General features: G+C 40.3%; 1 protein-coding gene across 1 annotated transcript in view; it reads left to right on the top strand.

The window, feature by feature from the left end:
- khdrbs3 (KH domain containing, RNA binding, signal transduction associated 3) overlaps positions 1–17,257 on the top strand; it is a 93,264-nt gene that overhangs the window by 66,947 nt on the left and 9,060 nt on the right. Inside the window, 1 exon segment of the mRNA XM_054606577.1 lies at positions 10,150–10,232. Within this exon segment, the coding sequence (XP_054462552.1) occupies positions 10,150–10,232 (83 nt within the window).

A 17,257-nucleotide genomic window follows, 5' to 3' on the forward strand; every position in this document is an offset into this window, starting at 1 on the left:
TTCATAAAAATGTGTTTAGTCTAAAATAAAAGAGAGAGAAAGAGAGAGATGAAAAGTACAGTATGATGATATAAAATTTATTTCAAAATTAATTATCTACCAATATGAAACAGTTTGATGCTTTGAAGCCACAGAAATTGCATTTCTAATGAATATTAGGTTGGAAAATACAACATTTCCTTGATTTATCATGACTTCCTGTATAAACCACACCAATGTTCAGTCTTCTTTGGGGATACAGAGACAGATTATGTTGTTGGTTGGACACAGAAGAGATACAGATAATAACGCTCTGTACACCTCCAATGTAACCCATGAAAATAGCTATAAGGAAGATTTTTTAATTATCCACCATAGCAAGGAGACTGTTCTTGTCTTAAATGTATTAATTTCTATGTTGTGAGCATCACAAATGGAATTTCACTTTGTATTTGTGGTGGCATCTCTTCATACCATTGCATGTGAGAAAATATGTTGTTTTATAAATTGGGTGAACTAAAGAAGTCCATTTCAGCGCAACATATGCACAGCTGCTTAAACATCAGCCTGTAGGAGTTGAACTCCACCATTTTTTTTTTGTCTCGCTACATCAGGGGTTAGCAGAGTGTGAATTATTGTGATTTGGACTTTTAGCTTACCTGCACAGTCTTATGGGAACATGTCTGTAATATCAACAGCTGCCAGAGATGAATATATTAGGCTTAGAGTCAGACTCTTTGTGCATTTGCCAAGAGAGTCTCCCGCCACACTGTCAAGGCAAGTTCCCCAGGGACTCCAGCATCAACATGGCATATTTAGCAGATAGAAGGAGAGAGGAGGTGGCCTGCGTTGGGAAAATTGCCCCAGCAGCCCATACCTAACCGCACCTGACAGGTTTATTCAGAGGTTGCAATTTCAATGTGTGGAGGTCGTAGAGAATGACTCCTGGACCAGCTGTTTCCCATCATTGTCACAGTTGTAAACTGCATCCCCCGACACCTGCACCTGTGTATCCGGGTGGGGAAAAAAAAGACCCCCAACATCTGCCGGATGATAAATCTAACCACATCGCTGCAAATTAGAGGCTGAATGAGTTTGACTCTGTATCATCAGAATACATCACCATCCCAGGACAAGTGTGCTCCATCGGGCGCTGACAAATAGGCTCTTGTATTCATTAATGAAATGACAAAGCAACGTTTCTTTTTTTCTTTTTTTTTTTACATTTGTCGCCGTCATTTATCACAGCTTAACAATTCATCTCATGCATGTTGCCATTGTTCTCTTTTCGCTGTGAGGCATTAGCCACAGGCCAAAACATTTGTTCAGCTGGAGGCGTTGTCTTCCTCTCTCTTGTTCACATTAAAAGCACCAGACCTGGGTTACCTTTTTGGTGAATTTGTCATAATGAAGCATGGCAGCACAGTATCTTTGTCTGGATGTTTTTTTTTTTTTGTTTGACATAATCTCCCTCTGTTAAAGCTGTTTGTAGCACTATCAAATTACTCTGAATCCAATTGTTACCAAGTTAAACAAATCACAGAAATGCTTTTATCCTGTGATCCGGTTCTGGCAGCCCCATCAGTCTTGAATGGTTGCTATGATTGCAGCCAAATCTCATTTCATGTAATTCATTAGGTGCATTGAGAGCTCTGTCTTACCTACTGCTAATCCCATTGGAGAACAATTAGACATGATGTAATTCTCATTTCAGAAACGAGTCTGAATGCAGTCTCTTTTGTGCTATTTCAACATTGCCAGCCGGCTAATCAGAGTAGCAGAGCCTCACTTTCATTTTTAAATCTAGAGATATATGTAAGCGTGTTTGTTTTTGTTCACACACAAGCTTAATTCTTCTGGGTGAGAAGACCAAGAAAGGTGCAATGCACGTGGGTTGGTATCGTTTATGTTGAATCCTCCAGATACAGTTATCAGTTCTCAGCACTGTGGGTCCTCGCTGAGTGTTGCAGCATTAAAAAAAATGCATCCCCCTCTCTGCATGTCCAGCTCTTTTTAGAGCCAAGCATTGTTAATTGAATCTTGTTCTTTATGCCGCTGTCCTTGTAGCAGTTTTAATCTAAAATGGGTGTAATGGTTAGGAAAATATTTCAGCTGTGGTAATAAAAAAGCTGCAAGACCAGTCATGAAGATAAGATTGAAACCCGTCCACATGGGACAAAACCTGTGATTTGTAATAATTGCTTCTCTTGCAAATGTGAATCATCTGTAATTTCCCTTAAGTTAGACATTTATATATATATATAAACTGTAATTTGTTTCTGGATGACATGTATTATTTCTCATAATATTTGTATGCAAGCGTAAGTAAGAGATGGCAATATTTGTTGGTGGGTCAACCCACCACTTAGGTGATTTGCCTGCAAATTTGTACATATATTCATAGTGCCCAGAGGATGAATCCTAATGACTTTGGTGGTTTCCTGCACTTTGATGTAGCACCACCAGCACCTACAATTTTTCAGTTATGGAGTGAAAGATTTTTACATCTCCAAGGAAGATTGCAATGAAATTGTTTAACAGATGTTCATGGTCAGCAGAGGATGAATCATAATGACTCTGGCCATCCCCTGACTTTTCCTCTAGGAATATGTAATATGTCCAATACTTTGGCTTATAAGCAAACACCTGCGAAACTAATGGCGTTTCAGTCAACCGACTTAGTGCTCATCAGAAAATGTTAGCATGCTAACAAGCTAAATTAAGATGTTGAACGTGTTTAACATTTAACCTGCTAAGCATCAGTGCAACATTCTCATTTTGAGCAATGCTTACGTTAGCATTTAACATACAGAGTGGTTGTAGACTCATAAAGTTTTATCTTACGGTTATGAAAATAGGATTAAAACAACGGCAATCAATTTATAATGAATATCTGATTTGATGATTTGTAGAATCCCTTCATAGAACCACCGTACAGTTCAGCCATGGCCATTCTGTGTGGACTTTGCATTTTCTCCCCGTGCCTGCATGACTCTGCACAGGATAAGCGAGAACAGACGAGTACAGCCAGTTGCATCAGAAGCAGTGATGTTGAATTCCATTTTCCAGTGCACATGTTTCTGCAGGGCTAATACATAATAATGACATGAATCCCCCTGATAATACTTGACAGGTGTGAATAAGCTTTATTCAAAACTTAGCCAAGATCAGAAACAAAGGTAGTAAAGTAACACTGAGGAAAGCTAAGACATTTGTCAAGTTTGCACAGGTTAGTGATGCTTCAACTTGATGCATGGGACAACTTTTTTCCGTCCTCAATCTGATAGCATGAGTGGTATTTCTACCCCTGCAGCGGAAAAAAAGCTTCAGCGAATTCCAGCCTGTTCAGCGTTCTGAAATATGCTGGCAGGAAGAGCAGAATAAATGACACGTAGCTTTGAGACATTTTGAGAGCAAGACGGATGACCGAGGGTTACAGATACTGCATTCTTTGTTTTCTTTGAACAACATCACAGGGTCTTATTTTACTTTTCATTGCTAAGAAGTTACAAGAGCAATGTGTGGCACAGCTGTGCGGAGGCGAGACTTTTTTTCTTTCTTTGACCAGATGGTATTGTACTGAAGTCATTTGAGGAAGAACAAAGCTTTACTTCTTCTTTTGATTTTCGTTAATTTTCACGCTTTGTTGTTTTGTATTTGTGACACCTTTCGGGTCACGCCGCATGTGCAGTTGTTTACAAAGTTCATAATGTGAGGACAGTGTGTTGTTGAACTCATTTGGATTCAGTACATGTGTGCGGGGAACAAATCCATCGCCTCAAAAGCCTGCTCTGGGTGTCAGTGGCATCCTATCTGTTACACTGGTATTGTAGAGCACAGTGGAGCGGCTGCGATACTGCTGTTGTAACATGCAGTGCCAGGCCCTCTGTTAGTCCTCAGTGGCCTCGGAGGCCAGTCCTTATCTTTTAACAACACGCCTCTCAGCCATCCACTGGCATACAAATGAAAGACTCACTTAGTAGCTGCCCCCCCCCCCCCCCCCCCCCCCCCTGCAACCTCTCACTGTCACACTAATCCTGTTTAGTGTTGGAAACACAGCGCTGTTGCAGTATTGTAGTGCTATTGTGCTCTCTGAGATATTTTGAGTAAATGGTATATCAATACAAACACATCAGATATTATAATAGCTTCACTCACACTAACATCACAGTCTGCTTTCCATTTTAAAGCTGTTTTTTTCCTTGTGTCAGACACCAAAGAAGAGAGCCGTTTTCAATGTGCCGGTGTGATTTATAAACCGGGCATGTTTCTGCTCTCAGCTTGCTTGTAACTCAATTATAGAGTAGTTGCTCTAATAAATGTGGATAACATGCCATTGTTAAAGTTTAATATGTCCCTTAATACCAGAGAGTGTTGTCCAATGTGAGTGGACAGCACCTTGAGAGAGTCTTCATCAAGACGAGAGGAGGACACACTTAACACTAATGGCACATTGCTTGTGCTGAAAACTAATCAGGGTATCTAGTACCTGCTCTGCTGTGTTAAACCTTATATATCTCAATGTAATGGGCCTACAACAATGGAGATGTCGGTTATGTGTTATGGATGCTTAAGTCCAGATATTTCAGCAGCTACTTTTAATGAAATTAGTTTTAACCACCAAGAAAACAGGTCCTGAAAACTTCAGTAAACATTTTCACATTTCCTTTCTACCTGGATGTATACATGGATGGATTTTTGTGAAATAAGCATATTAATGGTCTCAGAGGATTCATTTAAATGTTAACCATTGTAGTAGAAGACATTTGGTGGCCAAATGTCTTCTACTACACAAATGTTCACAATATCAGATTGTATTAAACACTTTGCACGTTCATACTCACCAGAGGATGAACCAAATGCATTCTGGTCATCCGATTATGTCTCCCAAAGGCAAATGTGGATGTCAGATTTCATCAAATTATATTCGCTGATTGTGGGGATGAACGTTTTTGATTTGAGTGACCCACAGTGTTTCTCATAGCAACATCAGCACACTTCAGTACTGTGACAAGTAATGGGTCATAATTGCAGCCTCCAGGGTTCTCTAGCAAGCCTTTTGAATTTGAAAGGCGGTGGTAGAACAGCCTGTTTTGCCATGGTTTTATGTTTTGTCACTATGGCATAATCTCATCATATAACCCTTGGGTTGGATATGGGTGTGGGTTTTTGATTTTTTAACAGTCCAGACAAGTCCCACTATTGTCTGGACTGCCAGTGGACAGGATGCACAAGAGGATATGAGTTGGCGGCTCCATCCCTGGCTCCTCCTGTCCACATATCAAAGCGTCCTCAGCGGGACAGTTAACCTCAATTGTTCCTGATGGTTAGCCCAGCGCCTTGCATGGTAGCTTTCCACCATTGTTATGTTAGTGTGTGTGGATGGCTGAATGGGAGTTAAGTTGATGCAGCACTTTGAATAAAAGTCCTTTAAAGATGCATTTAAAAGTATTCCATATGAGAAAAACAGCATAGTTTTACTGTTGAGTATATGAAAGAAATATAGAAATATTGAGTTCCAACAGCTCTATTTATATCAGGTGAACAATATGAATTACATAAAGTAATTAAACACATATCAAGGTCAAGTTACTAATCTCCATACCAGAAGCTTTCAAGTACCGACAGGAATAGAAACTTTTTACAGACTTTGACATGAAAAGCTATTTATTTTCCATGATAACAACATTTCTGCCCACCGTAATTAAGTAAATACAAAGAGTATCAGAGCTACAGGTTTCTAATGTTGAGGAAAACTACATTTTAAATTGCATTTACACATCTCCTTGCTGCCTCCTTAGCATAGAAATATAAAAATATATGTATAAAAAACACATTTCATTGTTATTTGTTATGGAGAAGGAAATTGAATTAATTTAGCCAATATACATTTTCAAGGAGAGAAATGTCCTCGTCTCTGCTGTGTCTCAACGTTGAACTTAAACGTGTATCACTGATCTGAATGAACAATGGGATAAATGTTTATGATATCAGTGTCTTATATGACTGGTACAGGCGACAGCAACTCATTGTTTTTGATTAGCGCCACCTGTCTTTTATAATTAAATAATATACTTATATAGTCCCTCGAATTTCTGAATTTCTGAATTTAAATTTCCAAGTGTGGTCCTGCTTGACGAGAAACTTCACGTCAGGTAATTGACTATTGACCATGATCTATTTTGAGATAATGAACAATTGAGCAGTACATGTAAGTGTTTGGAGTGCAAAGTATATGTGTTGTTTTGTTGTATTAGAAGCCATGTTTCATGAATTAGCTTTTGAAACCAATATGCCATTGAACGTATCGCAGAACATTCTTTAATTGTCTGGAATTACATGTTAAAGATGTAAAACAAAGATTACATAATGCTTTTCCCTTTAGTGACCTTATTTATTATCATAATTTGTCTAAATGACATCCATAGTTACAGCCTTATTTCATGGGTTAAAGACGTCAATCAGAAATACCAAGTGAAGACAATAGACTTAGTCATCTCGTACAGATTTTTGACTGTCCTCATGCTTTTATACTCAAAGAAAGTATTTTACTTGATAACTGAGGCTGCCTGCACAATCACAGCAACATGCTTTTGCTTTGTGTGCTCCTTCAAGATTCCAATCATTCAATATTCATGACCATGTTTATTTATTCTAGCCTGAGATAGGTATAATAGAGACAACTTTTAAATATATTGAAATATAGATGATCCCTAGAGTTTTGTGACAAAAACAGGCGTGTTTCTCACAAAAACAAAGACATTATTTCAATTTCAAATGAGGTGACTTTTCTTGCGATGCAGAAACTTCTGTCAGTAGGTGCCTTTTAGTGAAAGCTGTCTCAGCTTCAAAGACTTAAGCTGTGGCTTTGAGCAAACAGTGTATGTTGCACTGGTTATTTTCAACACTTTGAAATGCTTAAGTATTAACAATTCATAGAAGAAATACGGCTGATGGTAACCTCTATATATGCTGGAAAATGTCAGTTCCTTGAAAGAAAAGCGTCTGACAATTTAATATACTGGTGCAGTCCCATTGCAGTTCCACTGCTTGACCAGCGGGGTTGCTGCTTGCAGCTCTCTCTTGAACTGATGCACTTCCTTTGGTCTTGGGCAATACACTTGCCACAACATAGTTCCATCAAACACCCAAATAGTGGCTAATCGGGTCAGAAACACCGCTGAAATACACTCTCCGGGAAAAACACCAGGGCCCCCAACAGCCATATATTTATTAAGATGTTTGGATCTTAAAAATATAAAATGATATCACTATTCTACTCATAACTTATTGTACCCCCAAAAAAACATCAAAGCATGTAAAAAATATGCAACCGAGCTGTGTACTACTTTCTGTGTACTGCAACTTTACTTGTTACTGGTTACGTTGCAGATTCAGATTTGACTCATAAACTATAACAATACAAATATGATGCATTCTTTTATCATTTTACTATCTAGCATCATATTAGAACTTAACTAAATTTAGCACATTGTGATAATGCCTCTCTTCCACTCTTTACTTGAATTCAAAATGTTGAATGCAGGACATTTACTGTGCAGTATTAATAGTTTTACTATGAATAGTTAATCGTTTTTCCTCAGAAAAAGAAGAGTTTTAGATACTTATTTAACCACTGCCAGTACCAATAATCCCAGTTAGAGGAAGTGTGAGAAGTAAATTAAATTGCGTCAGCAAAGGGCCCAGAAATCCGCCCCTGAGGAACACATCCTGTTACGATTTTTAATCATGATCAGAAACATCGGTGAAATACACTGAGCAGAGGTCATTTCCAAATAGGTGTATTGGTCGCTTGGTTTGACATAACAAGTCGGGATTTAATTAGCAGAGGTATTTTCTTCTCAGTAAATTTATAAGTGTTAAAAGTGTTTATCAATTCATACACCTGGAAAATACAGTCTTTTTTCACGTTGTGCTGGTCACTGGTTAATTCAGAGTTTATTAATATTGAACGTGTTGCACGTCCAAATTGCACCAGTTTTGACTAAAGCACTTTCTTGGCTCACCAGCAATACACCCACCAAGTATGAAGCTGATTGGATGAGTGGTGCTCGAGATATGCAAAGAACACACAGACAGACGGACAGGGAGACAGAGATTCCTTGATATATAAAGTTAGATAGCATTATGAACTACTAGCTGAGACCAGCTAGGAGCTGCTTCTATTATAAAATCAAATTGCATTTCCAAAGATCAAAATGTTTAGACAGAAGATGAGAACATGTGGTTGGTTGACTCAGTCTACAAAGTTCAGTCACATAATCTTATACATATGCATGATTGACACCAAGTGGAGGTGCCTCTCTCAGTTCAGTCCTCAGAATAAAAGGGATGATTATGAATATCCAGCAAGCAAATACAGTTATTGCTCATCAGTATTTATAGGTATTGATCCTGTCTGTACTAAGACTACTGAGCACAGTGTTACATTTATAAATGACCCTTTAGGTACACACAACCGTTAAACACAAATGCATATCACTAGCGGTGCTTAGTTATCCCACAGAGCAATAAGGTATAAACCACACAACAAAAGCAAGCAGTTTAACCTTCACAGGTATTTTTTATTGTACAGATTGATTCCATTAAATTGTGCAGTAACATATATTTTTATATAGATTTTATTATCCCCAGACTAAAAGCAAAACCACTACTGTGTGTTTCCAAGTTTCAAAATTCATGTCAACTTTCCTCCAGCTATTGTTCTTTAGATTGCCTTGTCAAGCCTGTTCCCTCCAGAAATCATGTCAGCACTCCTCCCTAATGTTTCATTAAGCAGAAAAAGGTTATGATTGGAAATTGCAAATGAAAGTCTACAGTTTGATCTGCCTGTTGAAAAGTGCTTTTAATTACATCCCTTTTGGAGAAAATTGCAATTGTTATTTTCTTTTTGTTCAGAACTGCTGCTCCTACCGATTTTAGACACATTCAACGGGTTTAATATTTTACAAAGCACAGTTGTTGACTAAACTTACTTCTTGCATTAGCATGGGGAATTGCTGACTTTGGAAAAGCTCCTTTAACTGCAGAATTACAAATGCGAGGTGGGACTTGAATTCCCCTTGAGCTACCTCTAGACAAATAGATAGGTACCTCCAGAAAAACAAACAAACACCCCACGCACATGCAACCAACAAAGGAAATACAAACAAGTCTTGAAAGCCACCCATTGGGATGACCAAGGAGAGGTTTGAGCATATTAAAGTGATTCCTAAAATATTCCTGCCAGGTTTTCCCCCCATAGTGAACAAAAACATATGTTATGTATTTTAAGCAGAAACAAGGAAGTATTACTACATCCGGGTCTCTTTTATTGAGAGTAGTTCTTCACATCTTCACTTCTACTTCGTTTCTGCAGGATTAAAGATAAAAGAGTCAATTCAAATGCTGTCATTTGGCAAATGCATGTTTCTAATCAGGAATTAGGGCCTTAATAATAATATGGATGTGATGAGCATTTTTTTCTTCTGGTGCTAAATCTCACAGACATTCATTTCAAGCATGCAAATCAGGGGCAGATGGAATTAGCCAGGAAGTGTGCGGGGGATGAGAGATGTGTCGCTAGGGGTCGACGCCTTTTGTGGAACATAAGTCCCATTTATCCCAAATTAGGACGGGTGCGGCACTGGTTCGCTTTGATGTTCCTCTTGGCGGGAGCCTGGGTGGAGTGCAGAGGGTGGGGGGGACGGGGCAGATTGCTGGTGCACAAACAGATGTTCAAGGCTCATCCTTTGAGGTGGTGATGAAACGTTGCCACAGCGAGAGTCTTTACATCCAACTGTCAGACAGTTGACGCAAAGACAAGGGCAGGGCTGCAGTTGCTACTTTAATGGTGCTGCATATGGGCTGTTATACCAACAGCGGCAAATCAAGCAGTTTGACCTACATCTGTGCTCAGTTGAAGGCTTCAGTGTAATGCAATGTGTTGTAAAAAGGAAATAACCCTGTAAGCATTTGATGGATAGTGAAGAAAATGCCCAAAGTAGAATACCATGCTTTGGTAAAAAGATGCTGAAATTGTTCTTCAGTAATGTAACCAAACATTCCAGCACACAGCATCTCCTATCCAACACATGTCTTCACTGTACATATCAACAGGTTGCCATATCAACATATCTGACTGGTTTCATTTTGTCTCTGTTACTTCAGGAATATGACGAGGACTACGGAACGACTTATGATGACCAAGGATATGAATCGTATGACAACAACTACAGCAATCAAGGACAAAAGTAAGTTCCGCTATTATTTACACATCATCCTTTCTTTTAGCCTTTGCAACCCTTTGCCAAGTCCCGCCCCTGAAGACCGACTGGCCAATCATAGCATAGCACCGTCCAGCTCTGACCAGGGCCGGACAAGCTTTTTTGCTTCATGGCGTCATGGTGATTCTCGTTACCCGAAGAGTTTGGAAGGAGATATAAGTTTTCTAAAACATTACATTTCAACATACAAACCTTTGTAGCTAAAATAAGTAGATTAGGTTAGCACATAATTAACTAGCGTTAGCACTTCAATGCTGCTCCTGCTACTGAACGTAAGCACATACTGCTTTTTAATGATTGTAACAACACTCTGTTTCCATCAATGAAGGAACGCTGAGTAACAGAAACACCTCTCTGTATCAGGCAATTCAATTCAATTTAACTAAGCAAAACTACATCCTCTGAAATGAACATAAAATTGAATCAAAACCTCTCTGAAACAGTCTCAACAACTTAATTCAACTGGGTTATTATTATAATACCCTTCAGAATCCACACCAGGGCCAAAACATGACAATGAAAGGACCCCAAACTGCTTGAGTGAAAGCACTGACTAAAAAAAGACGAGTTATATTTATGTCTGTCCAAGTCTAAAATACAAGTTGATGAGCAGAATCTGAGGGCTGAACATTTGCTGCAGTCTGGCCATTTGGGCTGGAGAAAATGTAAGAGAACAACTTGAGATTTGCGAACAGCTGGATTATGGAGCATGAGCTGTTAGGAGTCATTTATGCTCATTTTCTGCCCTGCTTGAAACTCAAAAGAACAGTCTGTGTTAATGAAGTATTTTGTGAAGTGTGAAATGTTTCAACTGACCTTTGAATTGTCTTTTAAGATTAACTCATAAAAGAAAACCGTAACATTGAATTCCACTTCAAAAACAATGCGATCTGTTTAGAAGAGTCGAGAGCGATTGGATGCATGGCGAGATACCTAATTCAATTTAGTTTTTTTAAATAAAATAAAGCAATCACAGCAGACTCAGAGACTTACCAGCTCATTACGTTAAACATATTATCCTTTGTTTTAATCACCCTTTATAATATATAGCTAAAGGTGCATTTTGCTCGATCTTTTATTTTAATGCAAAATAAACAGCCTTAGTGATACGTTGCTCTACTTAACAGAGAGTCTTACACAGCTAAATGCAAAATATTGATTTTCTTATATCCAGGAGCTATCACACTCTACAAGCCACACAAGGTCAAAGGCTTTCTCTTCAGTTTGTTGGTGTGCCACCCTGTTTCAAAAAGTGATTGTTGCAACATTTAGTGTTTCGAAAATGATTGTATAGTATTGGCAGCAGCTGGAAAAGATGAAAACAGACAGAGAAAAAAAAGGCTTTTGTGGAGCACGGTGGTCTATGTTTTCTTTTGTCGAGGTGTCAGGATGTATGTCACCCAGGCGTCATCCATCTTTTTTGCTATCTCTTTTTCCGGGGCCAGAAACACACACACACAACACAACACACACACACACACACACACACACACACACACACACACACACACACACACACACACACACACACACACACACACACACACACACACACACATGCACACACTCCTCTCCCTCTCTAACACACAGAGGGTTGTATCTTGAAGTGTTGGCGGTTGTGCTCGCTGGGGGGAACTCAGGTCCGCCTCAGGAATCTGCAGCTATTTGTTTTATAAGCATCCTCTTGAATAATGGTGGGGGTGTTTTGGTGAAGGTGGCACGAGCTAGGGGGAAGGGGGGATGGCAGCAAGGAAGAAAAAGGAGTCCATCATATAAAGGCTGGAGGCTGGGTCGACTCAAAGAGATTTTCATGTCTGTTATCTGGCGGGAAACAAAGCAGCTAATAGGGCCCAGACATGGAATTCTGTGCCTCCAGAGACAGCTGATTCACTTACTTCTTCTCTTATTACTGTGTCCTGTGCTCTGGATTTAGTTGAAAAGTTACTGGTACTGCAGGCTGACATTGTGCATGTGTACAAAATTTTGACCATTTGACTATAAATATAAGATGTATTGTTTGACATGTTCTCTTTATTTGTCCTTTGTTCACTTCTGCAGACAGTTCATGGGAAATTATGTACATAATTGTAAAACGGGTTATCCATTTATTACCTTAAACAGGCCCTATTATGCTATTTTCCAGGTGCATATTTTTAGTTACAGTTACAACATGTTTACATGCGTTTATGCTCATAATCCTCCTTGTTTTTCTCGTCCTGGCTGTCCTGCAGCACCTCTTCTCACCCTCTCTCTGAAACGCTCCGTTGTAGCGCTTGGTCCTCCCTCCAGAAAGCAAAGTCTGCTCTGATTGGTCAGCTAGCCCACTCTGTCGTGATTGGTCAACGTTTCACATTTCAAAAAACTCTTCCTCCGAGGTTTAGCTCAGTCTCTCTCTTTTGTTGTTTGAGGGCCAGACTAGCCGGAAGGAGTTTTACGTCACATCCGTAACATTGTGACCTCATAAAGTTACAGAAGTGAAGGAGGGAATTCAATGGAGCCGTTTCAGGAGCTCAGGAGCTTCTGAGGGGGAGGGTAACTCCTTTTAGGCGTGGACTTCAGGTTTTACACTCTACGGACCTTTTACATGTACAAAAATATATATAACACACTAAAGAAGGAAAAGCATAATAGGGCCACTTGAAATGATTGCATTTTATCTACTGCAATCAATACTGCAACATAATTCCATCCCTCCATAGTTTCCTCTTTACAGTCACAATCCTACTTATCGTTTTGATGGACAAAGGTCCATTATATTCACCCAGAGGAAAGTCATAGCAGGGCCTCAAGGAGAGTGTGTGTATGCTTGTGTGTGTGCTGGTGAGTGTGTTTGTGTGTGTATGTGGACGAGAAGTCTCCTAACAATGTTTCTCAGGCCTAAGGAGCTCCCAGTCACCAATCTGAGCTCTGACTGCGTGGCAGGATTTCAGTTGCCGGAGGATAACAAGCAGAACAATTTACAGTCTCTCTGTCATGGTATTACCCCGATGGCTTATGCTAGAAACAGGCCTGCCATTTGTGAACGGGAAGGGAAAGGAAGAGGATGGTTTAAAGAGGCTTCTGCTCTTAAAGAGATTGTTATGCTGCAGCAGTAGATTCACTGATACCTTAAATATATTTCCATAATACATTAAATACATTATCCTAGGTAATATGGTTTTGTTCTCACATTCCCCATCGGACACTGCATCACCACAGAGAGGACTGTGTATTTGCGCTGAATCAGATGGTCGTCCATCAGAAGATTATGATAATCGATTTTCATAATCGACAAACAAAGAATTGTGAGACCTTTGCACACAGCTTCCTGATTCATAAGGCATTTAAAATGAAAACAGTTGAATCAAAAAACGTGTAAACGGCTTCTACAGTTTGTCCTATTCAGAACCCCTCCAAGCCGTCTTTAGCGGACTTCTCACTCTCAAATGCTACGTCTGTTACTCTGCGTTTGATAATGATGTGGATGGGTTTACTTTGGAGTTAGTTGAATGACCAGTGCATCTCATACAGACGATAAAACAGTGCCTTATGCGTAAGTATTAGACACAGAATGGCACTACAAAGTAATTTCTATTTAACGCCCTGTTAGTGAGATTAGAGTTTGAGCAGAGAAATGTCTGTTGTGATACCAGCTGCGGCTGTGGAGCAGTGGCGAGCAGGGTCGTTCTCCATTCAGAGGACCGGCGGTTCGATACCCGGCTTCAGCAGTCGACGTGTCCCTGGGCAAGACACTTAACCGCTCCCGAAGGCTGGATGTTGTATGGATGTTAGTTAGAGTCTGATGGTGGCACCTTGCATGGTAGCCTGTCATCAGTGTGTAATGGGTGAATGTTATGTAATGATATGTAATGATATGTAATATAAGCTTTGAGCTACTGATTGTAAGTCGCTTTGGATGAAAGCGTCTGCTAAAATGACTGTAATGTAATGTACCTGTACTAAATAGTTTTTAAACTGTCACACAGGTTACAGCTCACCTATTAAACATGCATCAGTGCATCACAATTCGATTGTATGCTTTGCCCTTAAAACCCCTTACTTTTAAATATCACTAAAGTTGTCAGAGAGATATTCTTAAAGTAAAAAATTCAATATTTACTTCTGAATAACAGCCAAGAAAAAGTCTGGATTGCATCATTTTATAAATGTAATAATTGCATAAGGAAAACATGCACTGGCTTAAATGTTTTAATTTATTACATCTACATCTACTGTATGCTACTATCACTGTTGTGCAGTCACACTGATAACATATTTATCTCTGCTGGATTTAATTAGTACAAATTGTAATACTGCACATAACTGCAATAATGGAAAAAACACAGTAACCACTGACAAATGAGACGAGACAACCTGTGTCAGTATACTGTACACATCCTGTCACACAGGACAGACAGAATTGAGTAGTTTAGACATAATTCAATTTGAAAGGAGAATTAGTCACTCACAACCATAAGACATAAGACTTTAGCTAAAAAGCTGTTTTTAGACGCCTTGAAGACATTTTGCGACATTTACATGTTTCAGAAGAGCGCTGACGCCCGGGGGAACCTTGTGGAGCGCTACCTCAGCGTGACAGCCGTGGCAGTTTGGTACGCCAGCTCTTAGATCACAGCGTCCCCTTACCGTGTTTATACAGCACACAGCCACCGAGCCATCATCTGTTTTTTTCGGAGAGGCAGCAGAGAGTTTCATCTCAGGAGAGTTATCCGGAAGCTGCCGTGGCTAGGTACCAATCAAGTGCTAAGGTCAAGGAGGCTGCTTGTGTGGAGGAGCGTCTTTAATTTCATCAGCAGAGAGAATGGTGACGTTTCTGTAGGGAAATGAGAAGGATGACAGCTGTGGCACGGCCGCATTGGCTGGACACTTTGGAGAGGTCAGAGCGAGGTTGTCTCTCGAAGCTCGGGCTGCGATCAAAGCGTTATTTCATACTTGACACCTCAGAGACTGCCTGCTGCTGACACCTCGCACCTTCCCCTCGCATCTTGCTTTGGTACGCTACATCGTAGGCTGGATCCCGGAGGCTCGGGGGCACAAGGATAGCTGTGTGACAGTGTTTTAAAGGGCAGTCGCACCCCTGAGGAATGGCTGTAAATCTTAGTACAAGAGACGGGCACGGAGGAGAACAGAGGAGGAGCGTGGCTGGCTTTCTAAGTTTCATTATGTAGCAGTTTACAATCGATTTCTCGAAAGGGCCCCGAAACTAGTGAAGTCTCATCAGCAACACATGCACACACAAACCTCCAGTCTCTGTGTTATTCAGTGGACAACCTGAGGGCTAGTTAGTCATTTTTACACTACCAAATACTACAAAAAGACCATAATCTACAAGGCCTGATGTATAAATGTCTAATCGGGATGTTCCTCTGTATCAAACATTGAAAAGCAAGATAAGAAACCTTAGCAACTGCTTTTGATTCTTTTGTCAATGTGCAATCTACCTGTATGCACAGGTAGATGCAGATGCATAGCAGAACATGTATGTTAGTTATCAACGAGCCATCGCCTAAAGTCTCCGTGTTGTGTTCAACTGCAGGGGATGCAACACTTTTGATCAGCCTACCTAAATCAATGCATCTTGTTTGAGGTGTGCTTGTTGTGTCGGGGCCCTGAGGCAGACAACACCCATTTAGCACGATTGGAATACGGGGATTGTGTTTTTTCTTAGAACAGATTGGCTGTGTTAGCTGTCTGCCTACGGTGCTTCACAGATGCTGGGTACCTAGATGCTGTTTTCAAGATAGACAGCTTGTCAGGATGAGTGACAGGTGCTGTGGCGGGAATTGGACCATCTGAGGCGAAAGGAGGGCGGGATTTACACCTCTCCCTCTGTCTGGAGACAAAAGGTGGCGTATTGTGAATTGTAAATGTGATGTTCCCTCAATAAGACATAAAGTCTTTCACAGATTTCAGATAGTCACACTGTAACAACTCAAACACATTTCCAAGAGGCAGCATTTTCCCTGGAGGAGGATTTTATGTACCCCCCCCTGAAAAAAGTAGCATAAATGGTCTGTTTAAAACCAGAAAGAAGACTCATTTGTAAAGCCAAATCTTAGCTGTAGGCCATTCGTTCACTCTTTGTGACTTTTCAGCAGGGGGTCAGCATTGGAGATGGCTTTGCAATCAGCCACTACATTGAGCAATCACCAGTGTATCCATAAGGAGGGTTTCCATTTGAAATGATGTGAGCTTCATTTCATACTAAATGGTAGGAAAAGTGCTGCTTTTTCTTTTTCCAAGACATTTCCACTGCATTGTTGTCTGTAGAAATCCCCACTGAGCCACACTGTAATCAGAGTTTTTCAGTGGGGCATTTTCATCCACATTTTACTTTCTTCAATCTTGTGCTAAGAAAAACATTGTTACACAAGGAAGTCATTTTTGCTCAAGGAATCACAGTCAGTACAACGTTCCAATTCAACTAAACTGCTCTCTCAATAAGTTGAGTTAAAGTGTACAATATGCATTAAATACACTAATAGAAATACAGCCACCTCGGTCCACATCACACCTGCACTGTAGCCTATTACGTCTGCAGCCCCCTGTAATGCCCCTCCTGATCTCTTCAAATTCATCACAGAGGACTGGAAGAGTAATGGCGATGTAAGAAAACAAAGTCCACTAGGGACGTGTACTACATCATTCAGATTTAACACCGCCATCTGTTTTGTGTTGCCCAGGAACGGCAACCATCAGTGCCTAAGACGAAGCATTTACAGAGATGACAGATACGCTGGAGAGACAGGGTCTTTACCTGTGGAAAAGTAGGTCTGGAATCAGACGCCTGATGAAAGAGAGGCCCTCATCTGTTGTGTTTACCCCTCTCGTGGTCCACACCTGACGGATGTGTTCTTTTTTCTCGGCCAGGGAAGTTTGGGGAAACGCAAACCAGCAGACGCCTTCGGCTAATGATTGTCTAATCAGAAGATGACCTATTTAGAAAGTCAAAGCATTTTCACACCTATGACAGGGCTAAGTCTGTAGTGAGA

The sequence above is a fragment of the Anoplopoma fimbria genome, chromosome 10 (genome assembly GCF_027596085.1).
Source record: "Anoplopoma fimbria isolate UVic2021 breed Golden Eagle Sablefish chromosome 10, Afim_UVic_2022, whole genome shotgun sequence".
Taxonomy (NCBI): domain Eukaryota; kingdom Metazoa; phylum Chordata; class Actinopteri; order Perciformes; family Anoplopomatidae; genus Anoplopoma; species Anoplopoma fimbria.